Source organism: Arachis hypogaea, chromosome 1 (assembly GCF_003086295.3).
Source record: "Arachis hypogaea cultivar Tifrunner chromosome 1, arahy.Tifrunner.gnm2.J5K5, whole genome shotgun sequence".
In the NCBI taxonomy this organism is placed as follows: Eukaryota; Viridiplantae; Streptophyta; class Magnoliopsida; order Fabales; family Fabaceae; genus Arachis; species Arachis hypogaea.
Window position 1 is genome coordinate 101,344,631 of NC_092036.1, and position 11,846 is coordinate 101,356,476.

At 32.1% G+C, this 11,846-nt stretch overlaps 1 protein-coding gene across 1 annotated transcript; it reads right to left on the reverse strand.

Moving 5' to 3' along the window:
- Positions 1 to 3,944: 3,944 nt before the first annotated feature.
- LOC112703656 (exopolygalacturonase-like) lies at positions 3,945 to 6,129 on the reverse strand. The gene is made up of 4 exons (XM_025755212.3): positions 5,516 to 6,129; positions 5,106 to 5,395; positions 4,781 to 5,009; positions 3,945 to 4,698 (listed from the first exon to the last, which is right to left on the reverse strand). Exons 1-4 carry the CDS (start codon positions 6,077 to 6,079, stop codon positions 4,117 to 4,119), a joined length of 1,665 nt encoding a protein of 554 aa, XP_025610997.1. The 5' UTR covers positions 6,080 to 6,129; the 3' UTR covers positions 3,945 to 4,116.
- Between the last annotated feature and the right edge of the window lie 5,717 nt (positions 6,130 to 11,846).

Below are 11,846 nucleotides of genomic sequence, written 5' to 3' on the forward strand. Positions count from 1 at the left end.
CGGCATGGCATCAAACTGTATTAGACCACCAAAAACCACAACCGGATTTCGGTACAGAATTCTGCTCACTCTCATTAACGTACCATTCTCCATGCTTTGACAGAGGCCGTTCTGCAGCTCCATTAATGTCATCGTACATGGAACCACAAATGAAAACGGATTTTGGGACACAAACCTCACTCCCTCATGAGTATTACGTATTATCTCACCGTTGCGATACACCACCAAATTTGCAGTTCCCTCCATTACACCAACAATAGCCTCAAAGAATCCTCACAACACACTCAAATCTCACTCACTATGGAAAACACTCTCGAGCTCTTCCTTATATAGAGCAGTGCACTTAACACGCCCCACACGTGCTGCATGTCTCAACCAATCACGCTTTGACACGTGTCAGAACGCCCCTGCGTGCTGACTCATCACGCCCCCACGTGCTGCACCTCCTGGCCAATCACTCGTTGCCACGTCAGCACGCCCCCCACGTGCTAACTCACCACGCCCTTGCCACGTCAGCACGCCCCTAGCATGCTGCCACGTGCTCCACCTCCTGCCCAACGACATTCTGCCACGTCAGCACGCCCCTTGCGTGCTGCTTACATGGCTCAACCACAGCATGCCACCTAGCCTCCACGCCCCCTACGTGTTGAAGGCACCACGCCCCCTGCGTGTTACCCCTTCATCTGACACGTCCATATATTTGTAATACACACAGTAAGTCCATTTTCACCCAATACACCAAAATATTTCCCATATTTAAATTAATGAGCCCATAATTTCTCCATTTATATACTCAGTAGAAAATAATGAAGTGGCACATATGACATAACGTGTTGGGAAAACATAAATGGATAAATAAGTTTCTGTCCTTATCAGCAATACGACGTCGTTTTTTATTTATATATATAAAAAAATCCTACGGCCATAGAAGTCTCTTCCCCAACTTTCTCTCTCACACTCACAAGCTCACTGTCAAAGTTTCAGTTCTCAAGCACTCAAAGTCTCAATCCTATCTGTCGACGCCTTTTACCAACCTCCGTCTCGGTGCTGCGCTGCTCGCCCCCTCCCTTCCAACTTAGTCTCTCACACTCACAGCACTCAAACACAGCAAAGGCAGAGTTCAAAGCCTCAGCCTTCTCTATTGCCGCCTCTCGCCGACCTCCATCTCATTATCGCGCTGCTAGCCGACCTCTCTATGTCACGATGCCTCTTGTCACCCCTCTGCGGCACCACGCAATCTCGTTCCTCGCCCTCATTGCTTGTTGTTGCCTCCCTCTCTACTCCTTGCTCTAACTGCTAATCACTCAGTCTCATTGCAACCCTCGTCCCTATTCCCTCTTCCTTCTCTTCCTAGATTGACATGAAAGCTCATCAAATTTTCCATTTTCATAATCTCTGACAGTCTAGGGTTAATCTTTGGCACAATTGGCTTTGCCTCTGGAGCTGTCGGTTCATGTTGTTGTGCCTCTCCCCTACTCTGATCCAACTGTTGTTATTGGAGACACCGTCCATGGTTAAAGGTATTGTTGTTGCTACAGGTATTGACGATGATCCTGGTGCTGTCTCTCATGGTCTTGGACATGTCAAGAAAAACTCGATAAATACTACTCTCACGATCCTTAATTACATTGGGGTAATCATCGGTGGAAATTCTAAGTATCCTAGGAATTAGAATTTGTTGGTGACTTCCGTGGTGACGGCGGAGTTTATGATGTCCAAAAGGTTTTGGAAATGGAGTGGAAGGGTTGGTGGAGGTTGTGGTTGTTGCAGCGAGAGAGTTTAATACAAAAGATGTGGAGGTAGATATCAGTGGGGAGTGCAACTTAAGGGAGATGGAGGAAGGTGATGGAGGGTTTAAGGTTTTTTATTAGAAGGTTAAGGACTGATTTGTTCTCCTTACACACGTGGAAACTTAACTGCTATGTGTGCGAGTTTGCGTGTTAATTCAGCATATTTTTGTTAGTGAGTCATGCCGAAAAACGGATGAAAAACTGTTATGTCTAACAAGAAAATGTTGGAGGTTGATTTGTGTATTAATTTTTTTTAGACTAAAATGTTCACTTTTAAAATATTTGATAACTGATTTGGGTAATTATTTGTTTTTAAATATCGAGCTAATATAAATATTATGACAAAAAACAAGATTTTTTTATTTAAATTATTTAAATATTTTATTTTTCTAAAATGTGTAACACATAGAATATTTTATCATTTTGTGTAGTGCATCACATCTCAAGTACTAATATCCAAAGCTAATTAAAGTGAGATCCCGAGTATTATGCACTTAGGATAAAGTAACAATTAAAATTTAATCGATCCCGGATACACCCCCGGATATAGTACAGAAGTTCTTCTATCCTCAGAGTAAAAGAACAAACATGTAAAGGATCATCAAAAAAAAAAAACATGTAAAGGAATCATGTAAGGATGCAATTAGAATGAACTCAATCTAATAAATGATTAATCTTTGAAACATAAATTTAAAAGAAGAAGAAAAGAACACAAATTTTGATCAAAATTCAACAAAATAAATGAATAGTTCTGAAATTTACCTCCATTGATAATTGGTAAAGCTCCACAAAAGAGAAAAAAGGGGTCTAAAAAAATTTGTAGCGATTAGAATTTTATGATTATTACTGATTATTAATTTGATTTTGATTGATGAATTTCTTTACTAAATATGTGTGTATGAAATGAAAAATTTTAATTTTTGACAAAAAATCCCCACTAAGACGCTAAAGTGGCTGCATTGTTAGTGTAATCTCTACCATAGTGTTATAGTTTGTCGATTACGGCGCTCACCCATTAAGTTATAAGTCCGAGTCATATGAAAAACAATGAAGCTCTCAATTACAGAATCTTATAACAATTTTTTTTACCAGCATATGAAGGCTTTTGAAAAACAGATTGAGAAATACAATTTTTTTAAGTTTTTGTTTTGTCAAAATTAACAACAACTAATATAAAAACACAAAAAAAATCAAATCAAATTACATTAATCACAAAAATTACAGGAAGGGAGTTACTAGAAAGGAGAGGTTGACAACAGTGATGTAGAATGAAGAAGACGGTGACACTTTTTAAAATGAGGAAGACGGTGGTGCTCTCTAGAACGAGAAAAACAATGACGTTCTCTAACACGACGACGTTCTTTTCGATTGGGTGAGGCATGCGACAAATGTTGCGGTGACTTTGGTAGGCCACTTGTGGAGGAAGCTTCTTCGTCTTCTTTACCGGAGAGAAGAGATGAGTTTGAAAAGAAAAGAGGAAAACACTAACTCAGAGAAGAGATATGAAGATTGGGTAAAAAATCTAGGAAAATAAAGAACAAGTGTTATTATTTTAATATTTTTTAGATTTGATTTTTTGTTTTTTTTTGTATGAATGATTATTAAGGTTTATGGAGGATGTCAATAAGATTGAAATAATTTTTTTAAGTAGAGATAAATAATTAAATGTGTTTTTGTTTTTGTTTTATAAATTATTTAAATTTTAAAAATATAAAATCAAACAATTTGATTAATTTAAAAAGATAATTTTTGCCTAACATATAAAAAAAGGATATTTAAGTCTTTTAAAAAATTAAATAAAAAATATTTTTTATTTTCATTAAATTATAAAGGTATTTTAATAAAAGTAATGATATAATATAAATTTAAAAAAAAAAATAGGTGCTAATGTGAAATATACATTTCACATAACACAATTTTTTTATTCTTAAATATTTGTATAAAGATATGCTATTCCGCTTACCAAAACTATATTAAGTAAAGATTCTAATTTAAAGAATATAATTAAGATTAGGAAAGCTGTTTTTATTTTTTATTTTAAAAAGTATAATTTTGGAAATATAAGCTTATTATGACTCGATCAAGCAAGAAAGATATATACATGAAAGAACATAAAATATTAAAAAAATATAAATAAATATTCATAACATTAAATAGGTGAAAATAGAAATGATATAATTGATTGTATATAGTTTAATTGTTACATAGCGAGAATTAAAGAAGGACACATATTTAAAGAAAGAAAATGTCAGGGAGATCAATAAAAATATATGACACGTTGTTCTTGGAACACATATATGAATGCCTATCTAATGATATAGGCCTATTAGTGTTGACGTTTTTTTCTGATATTACGCATATTTTTGGCCTTCGGTGCCCCCTTCTTTACTCTTGAATTTTGCAGTTTTAGCTTCTTTGGTGCTTTTTTCAATGCCACATGCACCGGTGGCAATTTTGACTTTGTGGGTACTTGTGGTGTTGGCTTTTTGGGTGCTCGCAATTTTGTTGTTACTGAAGTTTTTACCATCTTTAGCGTTGTTCCTGCTTTTGGCAACGTGGATTTTTTTAGTGCTGGCAATTTCACTGGCACTGGTGGCAAGTTTGGCTTTGTTGGCACTAGCACTGGCAATGTCACCGGTGCTGTTGGTAATTTAGGCATTAATGGTAAATCTAGGCAAGGTGGTGGAATTTGTATTCCTTCGAAAATAGGTTTAACATTGATGCATGATGAGTTTAATTGCGGAATCGTCAGCTTTTTAAGCGTGTTTCCAAACTGAAAATTAATGTCACGAAATATAATTCCTTCACATGGGTTCAGCTTGCTGCACTTCATGTTCACTGGAGTTGCTGAAGTTGTGGTCCCCCTTATATCTATAAAATGTACATTCTTTATCTTCACAAGTGATGGCTACACACATAGAATGAGTAAATATATTTAGCATAACTAGCTCTTCCAAAAGATTAAATGTTATTAAGCAAATTAAACCCACCTGTTTTGTGCAGTCTTTAGGGCACAAATACTCTTGGTCAATGATGATAGCATTCCTAACATCTTCCATGGTGATGTTACTGAAAAATACATCTGAAGCTGCACCCGGAAATTTGTGACCTGGCCATGCTTTGATTCTAAGGCCATTCGTTGTCCTAACAAGTCTGCTGTTCCTAACATGGACGCCTTTCACCTCAGCTTCTCCCTCTTCCTTTCCAAGGCTACCAATGCTGCCACGCATGCATATAAATAAGTAAAGATATTTATTACTCTCTCAACCAACATCTTAAACTTTTTTGTTCTAAAATATTTGATTAATTAGTTACCTAATTCCATGTCCAGGGCCACATGTTACGTCCTCAACGACAATGTTTGAGGATCCTTGTATCATACCGATACAATCATCACCTGTTCCAATGAAAGTTTTAGAAACGATGACATTGTCGGAGTGGCTAATATGAATGCCATCGGTGTTTGGGCTATTTTCTGGTGCAGTGATTTGAACATTGGTGATCCTGAAGTTTGCGCTGCTAGTTACAAAAATGTGAGAGCCTTTGGGATTTACCGACTTAACGCCATGCACAATCCCGTTCGTAACGTTGCTGAAGTATAAGTTCTGCAATCCCATACAAGTAAGGAAAAGTTAGACGATATGTAACTTTGAAGTCATAGAATAATTTATTTTTTCGATAAAAAGACTCATAAATAATTATATATCTAGTTAATAATAACTTACAGCAGGATTCTTAACACATGAGCCTTGAGTTTTTTTGTCGCAGTCCTCCACTATTTTCCAAGAACTATGGCCCTGGCCATCAAATGTACCTACACCGGTAATCTTGAGGTCAAAGTGATCCTCGATCCTGAGCCAATGTTCGTTCATATACTCAGAAATATCCGTGGAAGCCAAGACAGTGCCATCAATCTGCATTACTATCGGCCCATTAAACTTGCATGGCCCATTCAGAAACATTTCCCCAATCAGGAATCTCCCGGGAGGAACAAGAAACCTGCTCTTCACCGTGGACTCCCGAGTTGCCGCCCATGCATCCATGAAAGCCTGAGTCGAGTCCGTTTCGCCGTCGGGAACGGCTCCGAAATCCATAACATTGTGTATTTTCTCGCCCGGAAGAAGCACGTGATGATCACGTTCTACGTCTTGTCCCGCATGAATATCAGGACCACCTATTGGCTTGCTTCTTGTCTTGATCGGTCCCGCATTTGCTTCATAACATGATGATGCAAAGAGAGTAATAATAAGAACAAGTGTATATATCGTAGCTCTCTTCGTGATAATCATTGTTTCTATTGTTCTTCTTCTTTGTGATTTTCGTTCCCTAACCTCCAACTCTTCTCTATTAAATAGTGAATATCAGGATTCTGTATTATGCTAAAGCAGTTGTATGCATCTCTATTAATGGAGATTGTGTTCTGCTAACTTTTGTTTTGGATTCTACCAAATTTAGAAATTTATCTATCTTTGGGGTGAACATTTTGCATTCAGTTTTCTCCTAAGCAGTTGCCAGCGTAACTAATCAATAATAAAAATGACAGAAAATATAACCAAAAAAAAACATGTAGCATTGCAACTTTCAAGTTTAGCTCTCTGAACACCGTAAAAATGTGCTGTAACATGTGACAGCAACGTATCAGTTGTATATGTGTTACTGGTTGGTAGGAAAATACTCAGATATATATATATATATATATCAAAAGAGTGCATAGGATATAAAGAATATTTATTGGGAAAAAATTGATTGATATAGTATTAAAAAGTAATGTTTAATTTATTAAAAAGAATAAAAAAAAATATTTAATTTAAAAATATAAAAAATAAATAATTGTTAAATATTTATTATAAAAGATAAATTAAAAATTTAGATACCAAGTAATAAATATTATAAGATTAATTACAAAAAGAAATTCACATGTTAATTTCTCTTTATATTTCTATGCACTACACCAAATCCAGCAGTTAGCAGCAGTTATGAAATGGGATAGCGGTGATTTTTAATCGTCGCAGAACGAATAGCAGCGGTCAACCCGCTCAAAGATAGGGTGCGAAAAATTTTTAGCGGCTGTTAATAGTAACTATTGGAATAATCCCTTTTAGTTGATATTTTGCTGCGAATTGATTTTGCGACGGTTCTAAACGCTACAAAAACATAACAAAGCTTACTTGTGGATAGCGGTGGTTATAAACCGTCGCAAAATATCCAATGCCAAAATTATTTGTTTCAATTATAGTTGGGGGTTCGTAACCGTTGCCAAATAATGTATTACAATTATTTTTTAAGCCGAATTTTTAAAGATGTGATTAATTCGTTAATTCCTTTTACATTCTTTTACTACGTAATTTCCTTTAATTTAGTAAAATACACAACAACCAATCAAACTAAAAATAAAAAACAGAACAAAAATATATACGCAAAAATTAATATATATAATATATAGTAATTTGTCTTAAGTACATCAATAACTATAAAGTAGAAATAAGTAACTCAAAAGTAATTAAACAGTGAACAATTAAAAAATGATCAGATTCAAGTGTATTTATTTCTATTGACTCAAACTCATGATTTATTATGCAGATCATTAATGCCAAAAGATGATCTTGCTCGGGATAAGATTGGCCCACTTTCCAAAGAATCCAGATCTGCAGCTATGTCAAATGGCTATCTCCTTGTTGCTGGATTAGGTATCTTAACAAATTCTCTATTATCTGTCTCTTTGCCTTCTCCTCTGCTGCCTTTGCTTTTAGTTCTGCTGCTTCTGCTTTAAGTTCTGCAATCCCCTTCTGATACTCCTCAATTTGTATGCCAGAGTCCGACTACTGTGCAATATTATAAAAACACTGAGTGGGACATAGTCTGAAACCTAGTCCACAAACTCTTCCTAGGTGCTCCTTTCCAAAAATTTGTGCAAGAAAATCATTATGTAAAAGCTCCTTGTTGAATGTGTCTTGTCTCTCAATATGTGCAATTGTTTTCTGCAGACATAGAAAATTTGGAGTTATACTAATTTTAAATTCACTATTGTAAATTCAAAAAAAAAAGTAAAAAATCAAAAAACACGTCTTACACAAACAACACGCGCATCATCATTTATATACGAACTATCTTTTTTTTATGAGCTATGATTCATATCTTTTTTTTACCAATACGTCTTTTTTGTCTTTACTTCTATAACATTCATGTAGACACAATCATATAACAAATAACACTATATTACAAAAAACAAAGCAAAAATATGAAACGAATTTAAAGGCCAATGTTTTAAAATCTCCAATATGTGTGTAACATTGTTTTGAACGATTTATAGTAATTTCTTTTTGCACTTCTCCTATAAACAAAAAACAAACAAAAATGTGTATGGGATAAATTAATACAATATGAGAGGTCTATGAAATAGTTATGTACTGTTTCGAAAAAAAAGAATAAAATAAAAATATTTTGAGTAGAAATTTTTTTACTATCACAACTAATTCAGCATATTTAACAGTAATTCAAAAAATTTGAAATTGAATATAATAAAATATTAATTTATTATTTATTATTTTTGTATCATCTTTCAACCGGTATTCAAAAAATCATTTTCAGTGATTCACATTTATTTCTGATAGTTTATTATTGGCATTCTTTTTAAAAGTCTTTGTGCTATCATAAAATTGATGATACAAATTATTTCTCATGTCCTTCCAATTTTTTTCTATCTTTTATATAATTTTTCGCTTTATTTTTTTCTTCCATTGTTCTCATATAAAAGATTCGCTACAAACATTTTACGTCAAGTAAGCAAAATTAATGAATATGATCATCTTATTTGGATACGTAAAGAATGTCAACATAATCTATAAGGCTATTGCAAGCATCTAGTGAATTTTTTTTGGTGAATATTATGTGCTCCCAATATCGAATCCTAAAAATGTCTCTACACCAGCCCACCAACGTGTGGTCCAATACCCATCTCCTTTTGGTTAATATTTTGTTATTTATTTTTTCTTATTTAAAATAAATTTATAGTAATTATTTAAGTTAAGCTAAAATTTTAAAATTAAATATTTTAGCTTTTTAAATTTTAAAATACACAAATTAAAATGGTTTCTAACATTTACTTTATTAGTTATTAACGATGCATACGGACCATCAAATATCTATATATGTGAATTAGACAAATCAATCATTAAGGTGAAATACAATTTTTTTTAAAAGTTTAAAAAATTTCAAAACAAACTCTGAAATAATTTTAAAATTATAAAATAATCCCTTCAAATATTTTAAATATTTCTCAAATATCAATGACTTATAATATATTTATTAATCAGAATAATAAAATTTAAAAGAATATATAATAAATATATATATATATTAAAAAATAATTTAATTTATTAATACTAAAATATTATAAAAAAATAATATTATTTAATTATTAACTTATCTATATTAAAGTGATGTGGGAACTATAATATAATAATAATAACTAAATCTAAGAGGTCATTGCATTATATATGAAGACTATTATTTATAGTATTATTTTTTACATACAAGTTATTTTTTTATTCTATACAAGTCATTTATATTTATCCGCACACGTTTTTCTTTGTGTCGTTACTGCATGTTATTTTTCTCTTTCATTGTCGTTGTCACCAATATCACCTCCTCCTCTTTCTCCTCTTCCTCTTTCTTTTTTCGTTGGAATTTCTTCTCCTCCTTCCTTTTTCTCATTCTCTTCCATCATCAGTTATCTCGTTCTTGAAGATAATGAATAATTCAAGTTCAGATTATCAATTGAAACAGAATGAAATTGATTATTATTTTTATTTGTGAAAATTATTGTTCATTATTGATAGTTTGAATTAAATATAATGTAAAAGTTCTGCGTTAGAGAAAATATTTTTTTATATTTGCAGTAAATTTGGGTGTAACATAAAAATATTTGAGTGTATTATTTAAGAATTTTGGTATATGTATGCTGATAAGTTTTGCACAATTTAAAATTTTTCTTCTCCCTCCTCCTTATTTTCTTCTTTTTCATCATCATCATTGTTATAACAATCCAAATTTTTGAAAAATTAAATAATGAGTTATTCATGATTTATTATTTTATTAAAAAGATTATTTTTTTAAAAAAATAATTAAGTTAAATTTTATGATACTTTGAATTTAAAATTTATTAAAATTTTTAAATAATTTTTATTATAATGAGATATTTCACAAAAAAAAATTATAATAATAATTATTATTATTACTATTATTATTATCATTATTATTTAAGTTAAAAAAGTAAAAGAATTATTATTATTATTATTATTATTATTATTATTATTTTATTCTCTTCTTTGGTCGAAGGCCAACATATATACATGTATGCTATTTTATATATATATATATATATATATATATATATATATATATATATATATATATATATATATATATATATATATAAAGTAAAGAAAGAAAGAAAGGAAGCCAAACGTGGCTTAATAGCATACATTTATAAATATATGAATGTGACACATATCACCAAGTTTTTGCTTCATTGTTCTTTATTGTCATTGGAGTGGCAAATAGACATAAATTTGTCGGGATGATTCGCATAATCCGCTAAAAATACAGGTCGGACTGAAAAATTGAAATTGTTAAATAACAAAAGTTCACCTAATTTGTACTGCTTAAATTATGGACTTTGACGAGCTTTGATGGGGGCGAGGTGAGCTTCCCTACCGGGTTTAATATTTTTTTGTTAAGAGGTATTTTTATAATTTTTTTGTTAAAATCCAACTTCTCCCAACCTAACTTACAAGAGAATAAAGATGAAAATTGAGTGTTTTGGATTATGTTGATTTTGTTTTAGAGACAATATTTATAATTATATTTTGGATTATGTTTATTTTGTTTTGGAAACAATATTTATAATTATATTTTAGATGAAAACTTAGTTTATAATTATGTTTATTAGATATTTATAATTACAAAGACTTTAATGTTTGTGAATATAAAAATTATAACTTGTTTATACCTTTAGAAATTATAATAGTTAAAAGTAAAAACAGAAGAGATTTTTTTATACCTTTATATATATTATTTAATAGTTAAAAATAAAAATAATAAAGAGGATATTTGGCGAGCTTAGCTCGCCCCGCCGCTAGGCATGATGGGGTGGGATTCTGGGACCGCCTCATTAGGTGGGGTAGGGCCGGCCATCCCGCCAAAGGACGGGTTTCTGGCGGGGCGGGATTCTCCGCTTGCCACCCCTAATTATCACCGAATCATAAGGAAAGGAAACGAGGAAGAGAGTGAACCGTGAGGAGAACCATGGAACCTTCGATCTTCGACGTTCGATTTCTTGAGATCCATAATTCCAATAAAAAATCTAATCCGATAAAAGTATTTGTATCTTCCTCCTTTACGTGTTGGTGTCATTTTTGTTCGGCATAAGTTGACGGTGACGTAGCTCCCATTCCCCTTGAGTTCGACCAATTGGAGTTTTAGGAGGTACAGACGATTTCTGACGTTTTCTTCTTCAGCAGCCGGATCAGAAAGCTTCTCCGGAGCTTCCATTGTGTTGATTTCATACAGAGGTAGCGTTTGGTAACTTTATAATAATTAAAGGCGAATTTGATGAGTGAATGTTGATTTGATTGATTATTATTTGAGTTTGAATGAGTTTATGTTGAATTATTGTTGTTGCTTGTAATTTGTTGGTTTAGCTATGATGAACAGCTTAGCTGTGGTTATTTTAACAATTTTGGAACTGTTGTGATATGGTATTTAGAGGAAATTGATGAGATTTGGTATTTGAAATATTAAATTAAAAGCTGAGGAAAATTAATTGGTAACTGAAAGGCTCGAAAACGGATTAAGATACAAGTAATATTTTAAAAGGAAAGGGTTATGAATTTCGGTTTTGGTATAAAAGAAAGATTAGTAATTACATTTTATTTTTGAAGCGTAACTTTGTATTTGTATATAAAAATTGAGGTACAATTTGTAATTATATAAGTTTTTGAATATTTTGGGTAATAAATAAAGTACGGGGCTAAAAATGGATATTTTATAAAAGTT

Coding starts and splice junctions, on each gene's coding strand:
- LOC112703656 (XM_025755212.3), bottom strand. CDS start 6,079: ATGATTATCACGAAGAGAGCTACGATATATACACTTGTTCTTATTATT. Junction 5,396..5,515: donor CATGTGTTAAGAATCCTGCT/GTAAGTTATTAT, acceptor ATGGGATTGCAG/AACTTATACTTCAGCAACGT. Junction 5,010..5,105: donor GGCCCTGGACATGGAATTAG/GTAACTAATTAA, acceptor CATGCGTGGCAG/CATTGGTAGCCTTGGAAAGG.